The sequence below is a fragment of the Oncorhynchus mykiss genome, chromosome 8 (genome assembly GCF_013265735.2).
Source record: "Oncorhynchus mykiss isolate Arlee chromosome 8, USDA_OmykA_1.1, whole genome shotgun sequence".
NCBI lineage: Eukaryota > Metazoa > Chordata > Actinopteri > Salmoniformes > Salmonidae > Oncorhynchus > Oncorhynchus mykiss.
The window spans coordinates 51495528-51518942 of NC_048572.1; the positions used below are offsets into that span (position 1 = coordinate 51495528).

At 40.8% G+C, this 23415-nt stretch overlaps 2 protein-coding genes across 3 annotated transcripts; one reads left to right on the top strand and one right to left on the bottom strand.

Moving 5' to 3' along the window:
* Positions 1-552: 552 nt before the first annotated feature.
* On the bottom strand, positions 553-21382 carry mfsd8l2 (major facilitator superfamily domain containing 8-like 2). Its single transcript, XM_021612828.2, has 10 exons — positions 20586-21382; positions 20164-20349; positions 19208-19624; positions 8689-8768; positions 7841-8156; positions 4436-4509; positions 3920-4133; positions 2486-2608; positions 1865-1995; positions 553-1665 (listed from the first exon to the last, which is right to left on the bottom strand). The coding sequence occupies exons 3-10, from the start codon at positions 19236-19238 to the stop codon at positions 1585-1587; spliced, it is 1050 nt and encodes a 349-aa protein (XP_021468503.2). The 5' UTR covers positions 19239-19624; positions 20164-20349; positions 20586-21382; the 3' UTR covers positions 553-1584.
* LOC110530050 (apoptosis-associated speck-like protein containing a CARD) lies at positions 14599-16975 on the top strand. Of its 2 annotated transcripts, none has more exons than XM_021612829.1 (3): positions 14599-14989; positions 15258-15338; positions 15753-16975. In XM_021612829.1, the coding sequence occupies exons 1-3, from the start codon at positions 14725-14727 to the stop codon at positions 16013-16015; spliced, it is 609 nt and encodes a 202-aa protein (XP_021468504.1). In that variant the 5' UTR covers positions 14599-14724; the 3' UTR covers positions 16016-16975. The 2 variants fall into 2 exon arrangements, with proteins under 2 accessions (XP_021468504.1, XP_021468505.1); XM_021612830.1 differs by having other exon boundaries at positions 15270-15338.
* Positions 21383-23415: the final 2033 nt, after the last annotated feature.

A 23415-nucleotide genomic window follows, 5' to 3' on the forward strand; every position in this document is an offset into this window, starting at 1 on the left:
TGCCAAAATCCTGACGTATCCCTTTAAACAAACTAGGTATTAGACAGTATTTCACTGCAATAGCACCCCTAATTGATGATGCTTGTTTTTGTATTTTTTTATTACTAAACATTTTAGAGTAAATACCAATGTATATGTAAAATTATTTTGTTTGTTGACCATTGTAAATCTTTACAAATGTACATTACGAAGCACATGTTAAAGTATCCAAAATGCAGATAGAAATATGCACTTCCTCTCTACATAGGCAACACAAATGAGTGTCTTCTGTTATGTATTCTGATCTACGGTACCTCTGGGTTGCCTTATTACTAATGCTACTTGCTATTCCATTCTCTTCCTTCCTCCCTATACCCTTGGCTATCTTGAATAGCTATCTACATAAGCACTGATATGAGAGAGGTAAAAATGAGAGGTGAAAGGCACTCCTCCTGGCACAACGGGATCTATTATAAGAAATGAAAGGAAAGATTAAAGGAAGCTAGCATGGGTACATAGTTCAGATATGGAAACACAAATGTTCTCCACCAACAAGTGCACTATAAATAGCGGTTTTGAAAACTTGATTTATTCAACATCAATTACATCATTCCAAAATATTCAAACAGAGAGGAACGGTGCCCCCTTGTGTACATCCGTAATACCATGTTATATATTTATGTATACGTCTTTTGGTAGATATGAAATATTCTATCTACTACAGAAACACTACAAGCAACAATATTTCAAAGAAGTTTGCTAAAATGTGCAAAGATTCATGTTGGGATAGGAAAATGGGCAACACTTTATTTGAATAGTCCATCTGTAGATGCTCTACAGACTCAGTAACGTTTCAACTAACTATGTACTAACCCTGAACCTATTTCTAACCCTAATCTTAACCCTAGCCCTAACCCTAACCTTAGCCCTTATTCTAAACCTAACCCTAACAACAACCTTAGCAAGAAGTATTTATTGCCTTACCTCCCTTAATCCTACCTCATATGCACATGCTGTATACAGATTTTTCTACTCTATTATTGATTGTATGTTTGCTTATCCCATGTGTGACTCTGTGTTGTTGTATGTGTCGAACTGCTTTGCTTAATCTTGGCCAGGTCACAGTTGCAAATGAGAACTTGTTCTCAACTAGCCTACCTGGTTAAATAAAGGTGAAATAAAAACATTTAGAAAGTTGCTTATCAACAGATACTTTGTTGATAGTATGACTGGACTATCCAAATAAAGTGTGAACGTAAAATAGACTCCACAGAGCTTTAAAGTGGGTTGGATTAGCCTCTAGGTCATTGGTTGGATCTCTGCTGCATTGCAGAGTTTAGACACACGCCACCTTTATTGTAATGTGCATTCATTGACCTTCTCATAGTAGTTGGGAGACACACTGTATGTGTCACATCACCTCACCTTTGACCTTTATTAGGGCTTCAGTTGTCATTCAAGTTGACAGCAGGGACGTGTTCAGTAGTGCATACCCGTAGCAATATGCGTTGCAACGGAAACCCAGAAGCTGTGCTCTTATTGGACAAGTTCAGGTCATGCCTCCCCATTTCAAAACATTTTCTCCCTACTGAACATGACTCTTGTCTATTCTCCATTGTCTGAGCTCTGGGCGTGCTGCACTACTTTGGGTTCGACTAGGCGATCATAGGATAGTATCAGCATCACCTGGAAATAACAATCCAACGTTAAATTGTAAAAGTGTACATGCTAGCCACAAAAAGCCTCATCAAATGTGGCTAACATGCGCCACTTGAAAAAGTAGTGAGGTGCTAAATCCTCGTGAATGAAGTTCATAGATTGATAGATCGTAACTTCTTTAACTCTATCATGGGATTGAATAGGCACAGACACTGTGACTACTCACTGTGATCATGAGGAGAAGAGCCAGCATCACTCCAAGCATCAGGTACAAGTTACCGGTCAGTCCTCCAGCCCAGAGAGGCCCCAGGATAGTAGCCAGCCCCCCAACAGAGCGCCTCACGCCTTGACTGAACCCTAGACACCACCAGGAACACACACACAAACACAAAGACAATCCCATTCATTTGAGTGATTAATGACCTCCCCTTCCTGTAAAACAAATGGCCATTTAGTGATAGTTAATGATCATTCCCCTCATCATTCTCAGCATTGCCATGAGTCAAAGCCTCATTGCCTAGGGGGGTGAGTCAAAGAGCCTGATTGACTAAGATTAACTCAACCTTCACACAAGTGCATTGTTGGAACATTTCATTTTCAGAAGATAATAAAACAAAACCAAAGCAACAATATTTCCTTATTTTATTTCAAATCAGTCTTTAATATTAATATTTGTATTCCTTCTCGAAATAACATTTCTAAACATCATCATAAATCAGCACTATGGTGAGTCCAGCTCAATGAACCAATACATGCAATTATCACATTCGCTGACCCAACTGGAATAATACGCTATCAAACTGCTATGTCATGAGTCAAATGGCAGTGATGTAAGTCAGACACCCACCTTGCGTTTTCTCTGCAGTGACTTTGGAGAAGAGAGACACCTGGGACACGGCCACGAAGGGAAGCCCGAGCAGCTGCAGGAACACTCCGATGATGAACGTTGCCAACTCCCAGGAGTACCCGCCTGGACACAGGAAGAGACACAACCACAGTCAGATGGATGATTGTTGGTGAAATGGTTGAAATTCCCTCTAGGAAAAGAGGTGTACAGTGCCTTGCGAAAGTGTTCGGCCCCCTTGAACTTTGCAACCATTTGCCACATTTCAGGCTTCAAACATAAATATATAAAACTGTATTTTTTTGTGAAGAATCAACAACAAGTGGGACACAATCATGAAGTGGAACGACATTTATTGGATATTTCAAACTTTTTTAACAAATCAAAAACTGAAAAATTGGGCGTGCAAAATTATTCAGCCCCTTTACTTTCAGTGCAGCAAACTCTCTCCAGAAGTTCAGTGAGGATCTCTGAATGATCCAATGTTGACCTAAATGACTAATGATAATAAATACAATCCACCTGTGTGTAATCAAGTCTCCGTATAAATGCACCTGCACTGTGATAGTCTCAGAGGTCCGTTAAAAGCGCAGAGAGCATCATGAAGAACAAGGAACACACCAGGCAGGTCCGAGATACTGTTGTGAAGAGGTTGAAAGCCAGATTTGGATACAAAAAGATTTCCCAAGCTTTAAACATCCAAAGGAGCACTGTGCAAGCGATAATATTGAAATGGAAGGAGTATCAGACCACTGCAAATCTACCAAGACCTGGCCGTCCCTCTAAACTTTCAGCTCATACAAGGAGAAGACTGATCAGAGATGCAGCCAAGAGGCCCATGATCACTCTGGATGAACTGCAGAGATCTACAGCTGAGGTGGGAGACTCTGTCCATAGGACAACAATCAGTCGTATATTGCACAAATCTGGCCTTTATGGAAGAGTGGCAAGAAGAAAGCCATTTCTTAAAGATATCCATAAAAAGTGCCGTTTAAAGTTTGCCACAAGCCACCTGGGAGACACACCAAACATGTGGAAGAAGGTGCTGATTCTTGTTGTTGATTCTTCACAAAAAAATACAGTTTTATATCTTTATGTTTGAAGCCTGAAATGTGGCAAACGGTCGCAAAGTTCAAGGGGGCCGAATACTTTCGCAAGGCACTGTATGTGTGTGTGCGTGTTTGTGTGTGTCTGCTTACTTATATGTGTGGTCTTCATGTACCTCCGAGTGGTGGGTTTTATATCACTTACAGACCTATCAATAACACCTTCATAGTCACCTCACCACCCTATCCACCCCAGGAGTCTCACACCAAGCCCAGGTACAGATCTAGGATCAGCATCCCTTCCCCCAATCCTAACCTTAACTTTTAGTGGGGGAAATGTTAAACCAACCCAGGATCAGCCATTAGGTTCACCCTACTCCCACCCACTCACCCTGGGGGTTGGCCAGGAAGATGAGGCACCAGACGCAGGCAACACTGCAGATGACCAGCCCCACGGCCAGCACCACACGGTCTTCCACCTGGCGACTCAGCCCACGCACCAAGAAGAAGCCCAGGATCACCTCAACGCCACACAGGCTGTACATCAGGCTGTTGGCAAGCTCTCCGAAGCCAAAGGAGCGCTGGGTCAGAGGTGTCACCATGGTCTAGAGAGGAAGGGGAAGGGGGACATAAGAAATTACATCACTATGTCAGGGTATTCGCCATAGGGAGAGAGAAGAAAACAGGATATTACATCAGTATTTGTTTACCTCTTTATGGGAAAGAGTTCTCAGTTCCCACTCAATGAACAAGGTGTAACGTCAAAATTATATTGTGAAAAGGTATGAACATGAAAAAGAGCTTTCAGGTCTTGAAATACGGTTAGGGTTAGGCATATGATGTGGTTACGATGCAACAACAAAAAAGATGGCGTCCTTGTTTAGACTGTTGCCGCAGAAGCTCTTACCTCCAGTGCTGTCTGGTTGAAGAGGGTGATGAACTGTGCAGTGAGGAGCACCACCACCTCCTCCCTCAGAAACTCTACAGAAACAGAGAAAGAGAGAGGTAAGAGAATCCATAAAAAATGTTCACCACATATGCAGGCATACTTCAAACTTCCTTGAAAACTTGACGAAGCTGGAAAACCCCTGAATTTTTGTACATTTTTTTCACCTTTATTTAACCAGGTAGGCCAGTTGAGAACAAGTTCTCATTTACAACTGCAACCTGGCCAAGATAAAGCAAAGCAGTACGACAAAAACAGCAATACAGAGTTACACATGAGATAAACAAACATAGTCAATGACACAATAGAAAAATCTATGTAAAGTGTGTGCAAATGTAGTAAGATTAGGGAGGTAAGGCAATAAATAGGCCATAGTGGCAAAATGATTACAATTTAGCATTAACACTGGAGTGATAGATGTGCAGATGATGATGTGCAAGTAGAGATGCTGGGTTGCAAAAGAGCAAAACATTTATAAATAACAATATGGGGATGAGGTATGTTGGGTGTGCTATTTACAGATGGGTTGTGTACAGGTACAGTGATCGGTAAGCTGCTCTGACAGCTGATGCTGTTAAAGTTAGAGAGGGAGATAATAGTCTCCAGCTTTAGTGATTTTGCAATTTGTTCCAGTCATTAGCAGCAGAGAACTGGAAGGAAAGGCGGCCAAAGGAGGTGTTGGCTTTGGGGATGACCAGTGAAATATACCTGCTGGAGTGTGTGCTACGGGTGGGTGTTGCTATGGTGACCAGTGAGTTGAGATAAGGCGGGGCTTTACCTAGCAAAGACTTATAGATGACCTGGAGCCAGTGGGTTTGGCGACGAATATGTAGTGAGTGCCAGCCAACGAGAACATACAAGTCGCAGTGGGGAGTAGTATATGGATGGGGCTTTGGTGACAAAACGGATGGCACTGTGATAGACTACATCCAATTTGCTGAGTAGAGTGTTGGAGGCTATTTTGTAAATGACATCTCCGAAGTCAAGGACCGGTAGGATAGTCAGTTTTACGAGGGTATGTTTGGTAGCATGAGTGAAGGAGGCTTTGTTGCGAAATAGGAAGCCAATTCTAGATTTCATTTTGGATTGGAGATGCTTAATGTGAGTCTGGAAGGAGAGTTTACAGTCTAACCAGACAGCTAGGTATTTGTAGTTGTCCACATATTCTAAGTCAGAACCATCCAGAGCAGTGATGCTAGTCGGGCGGGCAGGTGCGGGAAGCAATCGATTGAAGTGCATGCATTTAGTTTTACTAGTATTTAAAAGCAGTTGGAGGCCATGGAAGGAGTGTTGTACGGCATTGAAGCTTGTTTGGAGGCTTGTTAACACAGTGTCCAAAGAAGGGCCAGATGTATACAGAATGGTGTCAGAGATTGGGATTTGAAATGGTCAACAATCTTTTTGAGGTAGGATAAGAGAGGTAAGGCAATAAGTTTGTTAACTTGGCTTTCGAAGACTTTAGAAAGGCAGGGCAGTGAATAAAACAGACTTAGGGAGGAGGCTTCTGATGCTAACATGCATGAAACCAAGACTTTTACGGTTACAGAAGTCAACAAATGAAAGCGCCTGGGGGCTACAGGGCCTGGGTTAACCCCTACATCACCAGAGGAACAGAGGAGGAGTAGGATAAGGCTACGGCTAAATGCTATAAGATCTGGTCGTCTAGTGCGTTGGGAACAGAGAATAAAAAAGCTGATTTCTGGGTGTGGTAGAATAGATTCAGGGCATAATGTGCATGCAAGGGTATGGTAGGATGTGAGTACAGTGGAGGTAAACCTAGGCATCGAGTGACGATGAGAGAGGTTGTGTCTCTGGAGGCACCAGTTAAGCCAGGTGAGTTCTCCACATGTGTGGGGGGTGAGACAAAAGAGCTGTCTAAGGCATGTTGAGCGGGACTGGGGTCTCGCTCAACATAAAACAATAATAACTAACCCGAAACAGCAGTAGACAAAACATATTGACATTAGGGAGAGGCATGTGTAGCCGAGTGATCATAGGGTCCAATGAGCAGCAATAGGTGAGTCAGGGAGCTGTTCGGTAGTCGCTGCTACGCTAAGCGAGCAGGAGACATGGCGTTCAGAAAGCTAGCGGGCCGGGGCAAGCAGATGGGTCTTCAGTGACATTGCAACAGAAAATCCTGTTGAAATCACATTGGACAATTACGTCGACAGACCAGTCGTGATGGATCGGCGGGGCTCCGTGTCGGCAATAAAGGGTCCAGGCCAATTGGCAAAGAGGTATTGTAGCCCAAGAATTAGCTGGTATACCTCTTTGGCTAGCCGGGAGATGGGCCTAGCTCGAGGCTAGCTGGTGCTTGCTTCGGGACAGAGGCGTTAGCCAGCAATAGCCACTCGGTTGCAGCTAGCTAGCTGCGATGATCCGGTGTAATGGTCCAGAGCTTGCGGCAGGAATCCAGTGATGTGGTAGAGAAAAGCTGTCCGATATGCTCTGGGTTGATATCGCGCTGTGCAGACTGGCAGGTATTGACTGAGCTAAAGCTGGCTGGTGTCCGAGCTAACGGTGAAGTCCACTAGCAGTGGCTAACTGCCTACTAGCTAGTAGCTAGTTAGCTGGCTAGCTTCTGATGTGGGTTCCAGTTATAAAGTGTAAAAATAGCAGATTCGTACCACATTGGGTGAGGCGGGTTGCAGGAAAGTATATTCAGTTCGTAGACGGAAAGTGAGATTAAAATATATACGAAAAATGAAGAAACCGACTATTTACGCGGGACAAGACAAACACACGTCCGACTGCTACGCCATCTTGGAAACTAACAACTAATGAATGAGAATATTTACCAAGTACAAAGTCGATACGCTTTACATTCACAACTCTTCTTCCATCTCCCTCAAACCCACTACAGAATGGGCTAAAGACAGGCAAGCATCAATGATAAAGAATGTTTGCAGCTTTTAGAATTTAGTCTCCCTTTCGCCCACAAAACTCAACACAGGCATAGAGTCAATTAAAGAGGAAGTCCAACACGCATACCACCTTCTCCTTCCAACAATCTACACACACAGAGAGCGACTCAATACGAGTGATCTGACACATACACACACACACACACACAAACACAAGCTGGCACATGAAAGATACTTGAGAGACTGAATCAATACAACTCAACAGACAAGATGGTGAGAAACTACCAATATACACATCTAAAGAGTAGAGAGAGAGTAGAGTATTACTTTATTAATCCCAACTTGGGAAATTGTTTCATCACAGCATGTTTAATCAATTACTTACAATAACACCCCACACAACATTGACCAACACATGATGAAAACTTTTTCAACACATTAGGACATAGTATCCCTGAAATAAGTCTGATTCTGTAGAGCTGTTTTCTATCTCTCCACTCACCTTGACTAGCACTGAAAATTGTGAGGGGGTTTGAGATAGTCGAAGGAGGGGACGAGGAAGAGGTAGAGTAAGGCGGCGAGGGAGGGCACTGTGAAGGGTCCTGGAAATGGTGTATCTCTGAGGAAAGGGTTGTCTCTATCTGGTCGTCCCAGACAGTGCCGTAGGTCTCCAGTGTCTCCTCTGCCCTTACCAGCGGCTCCTCCTCTTCGATCTCTCCCACAGCGATACCCCCCTCTTCGGAGCTGATAGGTGGTATGTCCCAGTACAGGGCCAGCACCACAAACTGGAGCAGGATCCACATCAGACACATGAAGATCTGGAAGAGGGGGAGGAGGGGAGGAGAGGGTGTAGGGGTGCAAGATGGTTGAGATGGTAGAGTAAAATATTTTTATGCCAGCATTTTAATGTGTGTGTGTTGAGGGTGTAGTGTTTAAATGTTTTACAATGTTTTCAAATGTCTCTATTGGTTTGATGAAGTATTTATAAACACAGTGCATTCGGAAAGTATTCAGACCCTTTGACTTTTTCCACATTTTGTTACGTTACAGCCGTATTCTAAAATTGATTAAATTAATCTTGTTCTCATCAATCTACACCCAATACCTAATAACGACAACGTCAAAAGAGGTTTTTAAATAATAACACCTTATTTATTTATACTTTCCGAATGCCCTATAAGTATGCAAGGTCAATAAAATCCTAGTGTACATGTACCCGCTAACTCTGAACAGGAGATTGAAGGTACATGCATGGGAGCTAAACGGATGTTTGTGGTTTAATATTCATGAAGCATAGAGCTGTAGTGGGAGAACCGGAGAGGATAGATTGTCTGGATGCTGGGTGTTTACCCCGGGAGAGGTGTAGTTGTTCACCACAAATGGCCCCAGCTGGAAGTCGCACAGCCTCAGGAACAAATTGAATGCTGGCCCTGCAAAATGGAGGGTCGTATTCATTAGGCATCAAACGGACGAAAACAGACAAAAACAAACAGGGAGGCATTACCTAAACTTAAGATAAGATACACATGTTTTTTGTTGTCGGAGCAGTTTGGGGGTGGGGGTGCTATACATTTGTATCGACAACGGGAGAGGGGGGGCGTTCTGGACCATAGCCGTGGGAAGTAGGGGTGCTGAAACCCCCCCCTGAAAAATCGGAATATATTTTTGAAATAATAATAATAAAATATATTTTTTCACAACAGTAGTGCACTGGGCCTAGTATTAGCAGTATTTTCAGCATCTCGCAGGATTCAATAGTTGGAACTGTCCTCTCTCTTTCTCTTCATTGTCATTCTAATGGAATGCAGAAAGAACAAAACCCTGTCCTCAAACATTTACATCAAAGATGCAAAGTTATGGGCAAGACAGAAAACACCCACATCAAATGAAATATTTTTCTTGATCAAATAACATGGAAAACAACCACATTTTGTGCGGTATTACAAACCACTTCATGTAAATGTACATGACTGTACTGTACATAGGCTGGTCATTTAGGTTTTTACCTAGACGTTCACAATGCAGTAATTGAGTACATTGAGAAATCAAGTGGTTTGTGATGATGCAGCTCAGTTATTAGCGCATGGTGCTTGCAATGCTAGAGTTGTGGGTTCGATTCCCAAGGGGGACCAGTAAGAAAATGTATGCACTCACAACCGTAAGTTGCTCTGGATAAGAGTGTCTACTAAAATGGAAAAGGAATGAATAGACCATTAAAGTTTTCAACATAGAAATACATTGCATTTGCAACGTATTTCAAAAAACTGGAAAGCATATATCAAGCAAGTGTTTTTATTTCCCACAAGTATTATCAGATGAACTGTTTTGTACAGATAATTAACAGACTCAAATTACAAATGCTGGTAAACACTCAAATACATTTAGTTACATTTTTTCCCCACAAAACTTGTGCACTGGGCCTTTACTAGTCCTGTATTAGCAGACCAATATAGACATCTTCAGTGTTGGCAAAAAAAAAAAACTGCATTCACCCAAATCGCAGCACCCCCACCCCTAAACTACTTCCTGCAGCTATGTGTTTGGAACAATGATAACAACACTAAATAAATTATAATTATTGTAACGCTTTAAAAAAAAGCCTTTATTACAGCAAAGACTAAAACCAGTTGCATTCATTCGTGAATGCAATTTCCGAAATGGAACGATTTAGGTCTATTTATAGTTTACGGGAGTTATACAATGGTAGCTTTGATATTTTATTTTAAAACTAAAATGCTATGCTGTGTGATGACATCAACAACAAAATGATTGATTGATACAGTAACCAATATAAGTATTGAAATATAGGCCTAAGTAATGTTCCCTCAAATTTTTTTGGTGCACTGAGCAAATTTCAGATCTGCTGAGTTCAAAGTTGAAGTTGTGAAAATTCTGTGAAACTTCCAGCGTGCTTTTACTGTGAAAACTGAGGCTGTACCCGCTTGAAGTTACAGTTTTAACAGTGGCCAAGTAGGCTACTGTGGCTATTTGATCATAATGTAGACCTACCAGAGTGACCTACCCTAAAAAACAAAATCCGATAACATTTTAACATGGAAATAGCTGTTCTTTCATTCAGCCTACAGCAGCAGCCAATGTGTGGTGTTCGATTTAGGCCTAAATTCCATGAGACTTTTGAAAAAACATGCAGGCTTGACATTAACCTGTTTATCCACTTGTCCTTCAGACAAGAAGGTGACTGAAATTGTTGTATTGTTTCATGCAAGAAACAACTTAACAAAATAAAATTCATTATTATTCCCATACCATTATTACAGAGAATCAGACAAGTTACCCTCTGCTTATTGGCTACTTAGTTTATTAAGGCATGTCTCAAAATACAACACTGCCCCTTTAAGACAAAAAAGCTCTTTACCTTTTCAAAGATGACTAGAGATCTACTCACCTATTGCTGACAACAAATGATCTATAACTGGGCTAATAACTCAATTACTAGCAAAGGATATGAACAAAATGTGCACAGGCGGCAACATGCAGCTCTTGCTTTGATCTCCAAATAAGTGCATCTACTCAATACCACAGCTATAAACACAGTCCAGTTCAAAGTAAATGTTAGAAATCCATATATGGCAATGGTCTGTGTAGTGTATGGGCTGTGTCTGTGTGTTGTAGAGTGCCCCTGGCTATTCGTAAATTCAAAAAACAAGAAAATTGTGCTGTCTGGTTTGCTTAATATAAGGAATTTGAAGTGATTTATATTTATTTTTACTTTTACTTTTGATACTTAAGTATATTTTAGCAATTACATTTCCTTTTGATACTTAAGTATATTTAAAACTAAATACTTCTTTTTACTTTTACTCAAGTAAGATTTTACTAGGTGACTTTCACTTTTTCTTGAGTCATTTTCTATGAAGGTATCTTTACTTTTACTCAAGCATGACAATTGGGTACTTTTTCCACCACTGAATAGAATCCTACTCCGATGCGTTCTGACTACAAAAAACATCTCTTGCATAGTTATTTTTGTTTCGGTATGTAGCATTGAAAGTGGGTAATATTGCGTTGATTTGATCACGATTGCCACAGTAGAGGCAAACTTTGATAGTGTTAACTAACAGGGAAAACTAGAAAGTTGACTGAAGCTCAATCTCGTGCTTCTCTCTGTTGGTTGATAATTCTTCTGGGCTCTGCGCGGCAATCCAGTGGGAACCGTGCGGCAGTCTCTGGGCTCAGGGGCGGAGCCAGAGGGGTGTACGAGGTGGCACTGGACACCCCTGACATCTGATTGGCCACCCCAAAATTGAATTCGCTACTGGCAGTTTGATGCTGATTGATATCTCATTTCACCTCTTGTTGAAAGAAGCATTTATTTTGACATTCGGAGGCGCATTTTTCAAATCGAGGACAAAGAAGAGAGAATGTTAACGTTGGTTGCGAGATACAGAAGAATAAGAATAAGAAGAACATACAGAAGAAGAAGAGAGCATATTTCCACAGCTCCACGAGCTCCTTTCGCGATTGGCGAAAGCATCATATTTGAAATCAGGTTTAGGTTTCCTGAACAACTTTTACGAAAGTTGAGTCGCTGTGTAAGTTAACGGTAGACCTTTGGCTCCATTAACAGACAGTTAATCAGATAAGAGAGATCGGTCCCAATTTAGCCTAACATTATGTTTACATCTGTGCTAGTAATACACGCATATACAGTGCAGTGTCGTAAGTTACAGTATATGAATGTTTAGCTAATGTGGGGTAACTAGTAGGCTACAGCTGTCAAAGGTTCGGCAAGTTAAAATTCAGCGATTTGAAAACCATTAACTCAGTTAATGCAGAGACGTTTTCAAAGAAGAATTGCAAGATAATGCAAGGGGTCCAGTCTCTCAACCCAAAGAGTACAACATTCTTGAATGATGAGCCTCTGTTTGTCTTTGCTCAGACCTTTGAGTCAGATTTAGAGGACCTCAAACATGAGGTTCATCAAACCAAGCGGCTTCTTGATAGGAGAGAGAAAAGTGGAAGGGACAGACCGTCTACTCTCCTTGACTTTGTTGTGTTTCTAAAAATTATAAAGAGGTCTTCCATGATCTATTTCGACTATGTAAGATTTCTGTTACACCAGTCAGCAGTGCTTCTTGCGAGAGAAGCTTCTCAGCTTTAAAACTGATTGAAACCCACCTTAGGACAACAATGGTTAATGATAGGTTAAGTCACCTCGGAATTCTCAGTGTTGAGTCAAGGAGGGCACGCTCCCTCAACATGGATGAGTTTGTGAAACATTTTGCCAGTTCCCACCAGAACCGCAGAATTATCCTGTTTTAAATCTACCTAGGATAATTTGGCACTTAGATGGTCCCTCTGGTCATGATTAAAACCTGCACTCTGTACTAACTAGAACACTGAGATTCTAAAATGATAAATCCAAAGGGTATCATGTCACACAGATTTAATTTGGACTTGATTTGGCCAATTCCAAAGCTTTTCTTTGCAATTCGTTAAAATAATATATATGAGCATAAATATGATACTGTAAGTTTGTGATATTGATGGGCACCAAAATAATTATTTTTCAAGTCCATTTTTGCTTGATACCTGTTATGTCAAATTGCAGTGTGTTTTTTTGTAAATGTACTTTTTTTGTAAATAAACTATGCAATTTATGTAACACACAAATGCTATCTTATCTCTTTAGTGCTTGAGCTTTATATTCTGAAAATATTTTGGGTCTTCAACACTTATAGACCCAGATTATATATTCATGAAAACAGAGTAACCCAAGTCTCTCCTGTGTGTGAGAGAGAGAGGCACTGACTATTCATAGTATGTTAAATAATTCTAGTGAACAGACCCTTCTGGACCACAATGAAGAACTCCGGGTTAAGTGAATTATCACTTCTACCTCTAATCAGCAATTATCAGATTCATTCATCCTCCTTAGATGCCAGGTTAGGGTTACATACTAATTTTCTGTCATGGTCTATGGACCCCCTGAAGTAGCCTTGGCCAACCCATGTATACAACTCTAGTTCCGCCACTGTCTGGGCTACTGCATGGCACTCTCCAGGCTACTTACTACGCGCCCGCGCGCAGTTTAGAGGGAATGTTGGGCCTAAGTAAATTACGGTATTAAGACTAAACAGGATGCGTTCTTAAGGCCTACAGTATAACAGGTGGTTGGTTATACTGGGTTGAATTCAGTTGAAGTGAAACGTTCAGATATGGAATGCTGAAAATAGAAATGTAGCATAGAGTTGAACAGATTCCATATTCTACATGATAGACAATAATATATTCCCATCTGAGCGGTCTGTAATGTTTCACACTCCTGAACAGCCCGCTGATTCGTTGCTGGGAATTATATTGCGGCCGTACAGTAGGACGCAACGTTTTGGAACGTTCAGATATAAATAAGCTATGTAGAACACGAATCACGTCGGATGTATTCATGGCATTTCTATCTTCAACGTTTGACAACATTTGGCTAATTTACATGGCGCTGGTGTTACACTTTTATTACCAAGTGATACAGTAGCCTAGTATCGTTCCATTTGGTTTTAGTGTATGATTTACCACCCATGCTGTTGAACAACGTTTGGATCTGTCCATTTTTATACAAATACTTATCTACCTATTTTATTGCTGACAAAATAAAGCAAAGAGTGACAATGCTTGTTCTGTTCAATATAATGTGTGTGATTCACAGGATTGCAGGGGACAATGTGTCACGCCCTGACCTTAGTTAACTCTGTCTTCGTTATTATTTTGGTTAGGTCAGGGTGTGACGAGGGAGGGTGGGAATGTTAGTCTTGTCTAGGGTTTTTGTATATCCAGGGTGTTTGTAAGTCTAGGTATATGTATATCTATGGTGGCCTGAATTGGTTCCCAATCAGAGGCAGCTGTTTATCGTTGTCTCTCTTGGGTATCCTATTTAGGTTGCCATTTTCCCTTTTGGTTTCCAGGGTTCTTGTCTATGTGTAGTTGCCTGTCAGCACTCGTTTTTGTATAGCGTCACGTTCGTGGTGTTATTTTGTTCAGTGTTCTTTCTTCATTAAAATAAGAATGTATGCATATCACGCTGCGCCTTGGTCTCCTCATTACAACGAACGTGACACAATGTTGTCTGTCAAATGACGTTTGTAAATAAAAACAGTACATTTAAAAATATATATTTTAAAAGGTATAATTGCCTATATACAAAAATAACAGTAAAATATATACTAATAATTAATTGTTTAAATAAATTCAAAATTATATTAAAGGGGTGTGTTGATGGACCTCCCCTTGGCCTATGACGTGATACGGTGCGATGAAGTGGCATATCTTGAAGAGAAGACAGTCAGAGAAGAGAAGATAGGCAACATATAATAGAATACACGTATCTTAATCTCACTAAAACAAGTGTAAATTGCCGTTTGGCATAAAAAAATGCCGAAAACCGTTGGCGATACATTAATTGGTGTCCTTAATGATTTGGGAATGACTAAACTGAAGTGGTTCAGACATAAACTCTGTGAACGCAAGCAGGAGCCAAAAATTCGCAAGGGCAATGTTGAAAATTTGGACCCAATAGACTTGGCAGACCTTCTGACCCGTACTTTCACTGAAGACGGGGCTTTGGATGTGGCTATAGAGGTATTGAGGGCAATTGACTGCCATGACGGCGCAAAGGAACTGACGGATTTCAAGAAAGGTAAATCGAACACAGTAGGAGGCACGTCCATTGGACATTGTAATATATATTTTAAAAATGTCATTTCGTATCTTTGAAGGGTTTAAAAAACACTTCAGTTAACCCAAAAGTATTCTAGAAGAAAACTTTATTAAATAAATAATACACGTGTTTTTAAATTGCATTAAAATGTCTGTATGTAAAACTAAGGAACTTGGCCGTACTACTTTAACTTATGAGCACATTCTATTTGTTCATATTTGTATTCAATTGGTGGTGTCTCATGGAGATTATTTTACAGCTCAAGAATCTTCGGTAATGTCGGGTGCTGCTAAGGGAAGTGCGCTTGGACCAAATAACATTATCAAAGGTAACACTAAAGCGGGTGTTATATAGCCTAATGTTTCAAATACGTTATCAAAATGTATGTTTTACTGTAATTGGTAATGGTGTATGTAGGGACAAATTCAACATGTAAAGTTTTCTACCTTGATGAACAATCACAAAAGTCCTTCCTTTTCATTTCCTCATTAAATTGGTCAGTGAAACTGCTGCCCTCTTCTAAATCTTTAACAGCATTTTCACTCCTCATATTTAATGCTGTCTGAATTACAAAAAGTGCATCATCACGCCTATCCTCCAAATTGCGCACCCTACACGCACACACAAACACGCACTATTAAAGGAGAAGTGTGGAGATATAGGCCCCTATCAAATACATTATGTATGCTTTGCAAGTTCATCACCTTTAATATTCCTAAACCATGTCCTATCTCTACCTTAGACAAACACTTTGTGGATCATCACCGGACGGCCCTGATCGACAGAGTGAGCCAGGTGGCACCCATCTTGGATAGGCTCCTGCAGAGGGGAGTCATCACCTCAAATGCCTACAGTGACGTGAGGGCTGAAAAAACCAAACAGAACAGGATGAGGGAGCTCATAGATGTCCCTCTGAAAGCATCTGGGTCCAAAGGCAAAGATGTGTTCTTAGATATCCTTATGGAACAGGAACCATACCTAATCAGTGAACTGAAGGGGGAATAATGGGGATAGGGGCCACTTGATTTTTTTTTTTAGTGCAAGGGACAAACATTTGATGATAATAATGCACTCTGTTTTACAGTATATTCTTAAACTGGGAAAATGAATTCTCTCCAAAGTCTGCAAAAAAATTAAAACAAATTATATTGACCGCTGTTTTTAAAATTTTCATGAGCAAATACTGTGTCGTGAATTCTAATCATTTAGCTGTTTGGAACTCAACAATAGAAAACATACATGTAGTAACATTGTGTTATGTAGCCTATACAAAGGAGTGCATCTGTGCTTTGGCTACGTAGTTTCTTAAACATAAACAAGCATACGGCCATTTGAATGTAAATGTCTGCTTAACATAAGAGATCCATTGATAGCCTGGTCTCAGATCTGTTTGTCTTGTCAATTAATTGTCATTGTCGGCATGACAAGGAGCGGCAAGGACTGGCATGATGGCACAAACAGACTGATAACCAAGAGTGTATTTTTTAGTTGCATTCGAGTTTCCATTACATTCAGGTATGTCCCTCCGTTTTGTTCCGTCTGCTTTTGTTTGCAACAGTTTCTTCTGTTTGGTTTGGTTTGGTTCCTAGTTAGTGAATACATGCTACCATCCATATATGGCTGTCTATAGAAGTAGGTGGGACAATCATCTATCTTGCAAATGCCGCGTTCACGTGCTGATCGGAACTAGGAAACTGACATTTCCGACTAGCTAACTAACTGGTTGTAGTTATTCACATTCCGCATTCAACCAGTTCGCAAGTTGGAAATGTCAGTTTCCTAGTTTTGACTAGCATGTGAACGTGGCATTAGCCTGTTTTTAAATGTTCCAAAGCTTTCTTCCTTTCACATCATGTTATTTTAGTTTGCGTGTGTGCCAATGCTTTGTTTGAACAAAACAAATTAACATAGAGTACCACAGTATGAGTCATAATACCCATAAAACCTAATGGTCAAACAGGGAAATGGTTCCAATCGTTTTTCCACTATTCACTTTTCCCATAGGGGATTTTAGAAGCACTTAAAATAAGGGTTGTATTTCATGGAGGCTTACTCTGGCGTGACGTTTTGATAACCGTGTAAATCTCTCTAGGACAAGATGACTTTAATCAATATATTCGCCTGTATTTACCCGCACAAAATGAAATGCTAATTAGCTGCTAATTTGGCTATGATAAAGAACTGCAAATGCCATGACGATCTGAACAAGACTTCTGAATCGAGGCAATGGGAAGAATGTTAGCTGAATGTAGTAATGAATAAATTGGCAAAAATTCTTTAAATGAACAATTCTGTGAACTGTCTTGTGCAAGTTTTAAATGGACACAGTACCTGTTAGCAATGGTGTCAGCTAGATATGACGTGCAGGAGCTGGCAGGGATTTGTAGTCTTGCATGATGTCTACTTTGATGCGAATTAGCATTTCCAAAACTGAGAGTATATAGAGCCAAACATAGCCGAGGGCAGTAGTGGTCCTGAGGGTGCTCAAGCACCCCCTAGAAAATAAATAATGATAATAATAAGAAATATATACAGTACCAGTCAAAAGTTTGGACACACCTTCTCATTCAAGGGTTTTTCTATATTTTTACTTTATTTCTACATTGTAGAATAATAGGAAAGACATCAAAACTATGAAATAACACATATGGAATCATGTACAGCTTTGCACAATTTTGGTAGTCACCTGGAATGCATTTCAATTAAAAGGTGTGCCTTGTTAAAAGTTCATTTGTGGAATTTCTTTCCTTAATGCGTTTGAGCCAATCAGTTGTGGTGTGACAAGGGAGGAGTGGTATACAGAAGATATCCCTATTTAGTAAAAGACCAAGCCCATATTATGGAAAGAACAGCTCAAATAAGCAAAGAGAAACGACAGTCTATCATTACTTTTAAGACATCAAGTGCTGTCGCAAAAACCATCAAGCGCTATGATGAAACTGGCTCTCATGAGGACCTCCACAGGAAAGAAGTTACCTCTGCTGCAGAGGATAAGTTCATTAGAGTTACCAGCCTCTAGAAATTGCAGCCCAAATAAATGCTTCACAGAATTCAAGTAACAGACACATCTCAACATCAACTGTTCAGAGGAGACTGTGTGAATCAGGCCTTCATGGTAGAATTTCTGCAAAGAAACCACTACTAAAGGACATCAATAAGAAGAAGAGACTTGCTTGGGCCAAGAAACACGAGCGATGGACATTAGACCGGTGGAAATTTGTCCTTTGGTTTGATGAGTTCAAATTTGAGATTTTTGGTTACAACCACTGTGTCTTTGTGAGACGCAGAGTAGGTAGACGGATGATCTCTGCTTGTGTGGTTCCCACCATGAAGCATAGAGGAGGAGGTGTTATGGTGTGGGGGTGCTTTTCTGGTGACACTGTCGTGATTTATTTAGAATTCAAGCCACACTTAACCAGTATGGCTTCCACAGGATTCTGCAGCGATACGCCATACCATCTGGTTTGTGCTTAGTGGTGTAGGCCGTCATTGTAAATAAGAATTTGTTCTTAACTGACTTTCCTAGTTATATAAAATACATAAATAGTAAGAGTTGTTGCCCTGTCCCTTTCTCTGCAATTGTCATTCTAATGGAACGTTTACATCAAAAGGTGCAAAGTTATGGGCAAAGACACAAAACATCCACATCAAATTAAATATTTTCCTTGATCAAATAACATGGAACCACAACCACCTTTTTGTGCAGTTTGCATTTTCCATCCTTACAAATGACTTAATGTTAATGTACATTACTGTAGACTGGCCATCCAGGTTTGTACCTACAGACTTTCCAGCACCGTGAAGAAAAGCAATGCACAATACATTAATTGAGCACATTGAGACATCAAGTGGTTGTGATGATGTGATTTGATGGTGTGGCTCAGTTGGTAGTACAGCACCCCCAACCTCAAACTACTTCCTGTGGCTATGGGCTGGACAAATCTTTCTGCCTGCACTGGCGCTGCAGACAGATATATCTGCTAATAAAGGACTATTAAAGGCACAGTGCATACTTGTCATTTTCTTTGTATTATTATTATTATTTTTATTATTCCCAATTTTTCTGAATCAGCACCCTTCCCGCGGCTTAGTGTAGTACAGGAAGGTACTTTGACTGAGATTCACATCTGGTCAAAACAGCGGTGCGCCATAGTACTAATAAGATCATGATGGCATATTAGGAAAAAACTGACTGACCAATCAGGAGGCCAGCTTGGCGACATGCCATGATGGCAGCGAAAACACCAGCGCGTTCCTCTGGCCGGGTGCTCCGTGTGAGGAAGCCAAAGATGGAGGAGCCTGCTCCTGCACCAATACCTGGAAGGCATCAACACGTGTATTAAATAGGTCTAGATTGTGTGACCAAATCAAAGGCTGTATGATATCAGGACCGTAACATTGGGATGCCATTCATCTCTCTCTCTATCACTTTCTCACACACACACACACAGACAATTGTAAATAATTCACTTAGCGTTTAAATGAGTGGCTATAGGCCTACAGCACAACAACAGAAAACCACAAACACTCCAGAATTTGTATTTGTCTCACCTGCTACAAGTCGACTGCACAACAACAGCCATTTTGAGTATCCCATAAAATACATGAAGCTACCTAGGGGATAAAATATGTCATTTCACCATTAGTTGTATCATCTGTGGCTTGCACTTAGGACTCTTTTAGTTGGTCTTAGGAATTAATTGCCTACTGATGTTGCCATGAGTTTAAGGTTTTGCACATTCATATTTACTTTATCACAACTTTGCTGCAGTAGGAGGTTGGATAGATTTTTTCATAAACACCACGAAATCTGGAAGCAAGTCTGCCCATATTACTGTAACATTTCCATTTCTAAGGACTGCCATTTCCTCACTCTCCCTGCAACATCACATCAGCAGGCTAGCTGGGAGGGTTGAATGGAATCTGTTTTTCTTTATGACTCAAGTCAATCATCCCTGTTTCAGTTAAATAAATCATGTGGTTCTTTGTTTGCATCCCAAATGGCCAGTATTCCCTATATGGTGCGCTACGTGCACTACTGGTCAAAGTAGTGCACTATGTAGGGAATAGGGTGCCACTTGGGATGCCGACTTCATGTGCCTTGCAACAGCTGGTTCCTGAGCCTGAAAACAATTTGAAGCTGTGAAGCTTACCAACAATCTCAAAAACGTTGGAGTATAGGATGATGGTCTTTGTAGTTCGGGTCCGGTCGGACCAGAGGCCGAACAGTGGGCCTGTCAGCAGCCCACTCAGACTGAACGCAGACAAGCCCAGACCCAGGAAGTATGGAGGTGCCTCCAAAATCTGGAGATACCTCCATATTGTAGGGAGGATGACAGCTGAGAGAGAGAGAGAGAGAGAGACAGAGAGAGAGAGAGAGAGAGAGAGAGAGATGCATTAGACATGTCTCATTTACCATACAAGCCCATTTGAAAAAGCAATATTTTTGTGTTTTTATTATGCATGTTTTAGATTTGAACGTGACAAAAACATACAAATCATATGACAGTCAGTCAGACATTTTTAGTTTCATTGTGGAAATATGTGTACATTTAGGCAGCCGAAACCAACTCACCGTACTCAATGCCACTTAACAGAAATATCAATCCAATAGTGAAAAAAGTACAATTCTTCTTCTGACGATAATCCATCACCTAAAATGACTTCTCTGGCTATGGCACATCAACGTTTGCCTCCTCATATCGTTCAGGGACAAATTTATCAAATTAGATTAAGCAAACAAGAGGATGATGACTCCAATCAAGCCTATTTCCCCTTGGTAAACATTGGAATGTGCTCCACTGTATTTTCGGAATAAAGTTGCATTTGGTCGCTTCGAAACTCTCATTTGCCCCACATGTAGTTGCCCCCACAGGTAGGTACTACAGCATCCTCGACAGCTGGTAAAAACCCGATAGGCCTTATCAGCATATCCCCCAGAGTCTTTTGTCCTCCATGAACCACTATAATCCCATTAGTAAATATCCCAGACGAGCGGCATCACTTCAAATGCCTGAAGGAAAATTCAGTTTGTTTTCAGTCATTGGCAGCAGGTTGACCAAGAATATTGGAGACTGTAGATCACTGCCTAAAGCCTGAGCTCTGCATATGCCACTGCAGGTATAGCCAATGTTCTTCTTCTGCTGTTTTGTGTTACAAGGTGAGGTAAAGCACACAGGACATGATATCTATTATTCATTATAGACAGCTCTCATTTCATTGTAAACACGCCACTCCAGACCAAAATGCATATACACAAGCAATGCTTTAAAATAGCCATCCAGGTTAAGTAAGTGCTACTGTAACCCTAGGCTACTAGCTACAGTATACGTAGAAAATTGCCCTCTTAGTAATGGTTTATGGGTGTAGCGTACAGTATTAGCAGCGATGGCCCCTGAACTGCATGCAACCTCTCCACAAATATACCAGCACAGAAATATGGAATTTACATTTTAGAATGTATACTGAAGTATCTGGGCCCTCATTTGTCAATGTTGCGTAGAAAAGCTTCTAAATGAACTCGTACGAAGAAAATGTAGAATGTTTGCAAGTACAAAAAGTTGGTATTCATCAAATGCTCGTATGCTTGATTTACACACACCTGTAAGTATTTTGCCTTGATAAATCAGACACGTTCTTAAACACTGTGCTAGTGCACGTGGAGTCTCATTTACATAGAGAACCGCCCTAAATGACCATTTATGTCACACTTTTCAAGCTGTCTAACATTTACTGGGGACAATACATCACAATGGTATAAATGTCATACCAAATGAAAGACGGAAGTCTTGGGCACATATTTTGTATTCATTACATCTTCATATCTTATTTCAGTATGGAGTTGTAGACCGTTAAAGAGAGTGTGCCCTTGTGACAAATTGCCCCATCAGCCGGTAAATTGTCACACTATGTCGGGTAAGTTGTCACATTGGATTATCAACAAATAGGAACACAACTTATTAATTGTGAATATTGAACCAAATTCAACTTCATTTAAAGAACTCAAAATAAAAACAATCATGCCTAGAGAATCTGGCAAGTCATGCCTTTCAATCATAGCAATAATGCTGGCAAAGCACACTAAGTGGCACGCCCACTTTACTTTGAAATCGAACGTTCTCTGGCATGCACATACAGTACATTGCAAAAGCATTCACCCCCCTTGGCGTTTTTTCCTATTTTGTTTCATTATAACCTGTAATTTAAATGGATTTTCATTTGGATTTCATGTAATGGACATACACAAAATAGTCCAAATTGGTGAAGTTAAATTTTAAAAAATCACTTGTTCCAAAAAAAAAGAAGGAAAGTGTGGCATACATATTCCCCCCCTTTGCTATGAAGCCCCAAAATAAGATCTGGTGCAACCAATTACCTTCAGAAGTCACACAATTAGTTCAAGTCCACCTGTATGCAAAATAAGTGTCACATGATCTCAGTATACCTGTTCTGAAAGGCCCCAGAGTCTGCAACACCACTAAGCAAGGGGCACCATCAAGCAAGCGACACAATGAAGACCAAGGAGCTCTCCAAACAGGTCAGGGACAAAGTTGTGGAGAGGTACAGATCAGAGTTGGGTTATAAAAAAATATCAGAAACTTTGAACATCCCACAGAACACCATTTAAATCCATTATTAAAAAATGGAAAGAATATGGTACCACAACAAACCTGCCAAGAGAGGACTGCCCACCAAAACTCACAGACCAGGCAAGGAGGGCATTAATCAGAGAGGCAACAAAGAGACCAAAGATAACTCTGAAGGAGCTGCAAAGCTCACAGCGGAGATTGGAGTATCTGTCCATAGGACCACTTTAAGTCGTACACTTCACAGAGCTGGGCTTTATGGAAGAGTGGCCAGAAAAGCCATTGCTTAAAGAAAGAATAAGAAAACATGTTTGGTGTTCGCCAAAAGGCATGTGGAAGACTCTCCAAATATATGGAAGAAGGTACTCTGGTCAGATGAGACTAAAACTGAGCTTTTTGGCCATCAAGGAAACACCTCTCATCCCCCTGAGAACCTCATCCCCTGAGAACACCATCCCCACAGTGAAGCATGGTGGTGGCAGCATCATGCTGTGGGGATGTTTTTCATTGGCAGGGAATGGGAAACTGGTCAGAATTGAAGGAATGATGGATGGCGCTAAATACAGGGAAATTCTTGAGGGAAACCTGTTTCAGTCTTCCAGAGATTTGAGACTGGGAAGGAGTTTCACCTTTCAGCAGTACAATGACCCTAAGCATACTGCTAAAGCAACACTCGAGTGGTTTAAGGGGGAACATTTTAAATGACTTGGATTGGCCTACAGTAGTCAAAGCCCAGACCTCAATTTAATTGACAATCTGTGGTATAACTTAAAGGTTGCTGTACACCAGCGAAACCCATCCAACTTGAAGGAGCTGGAG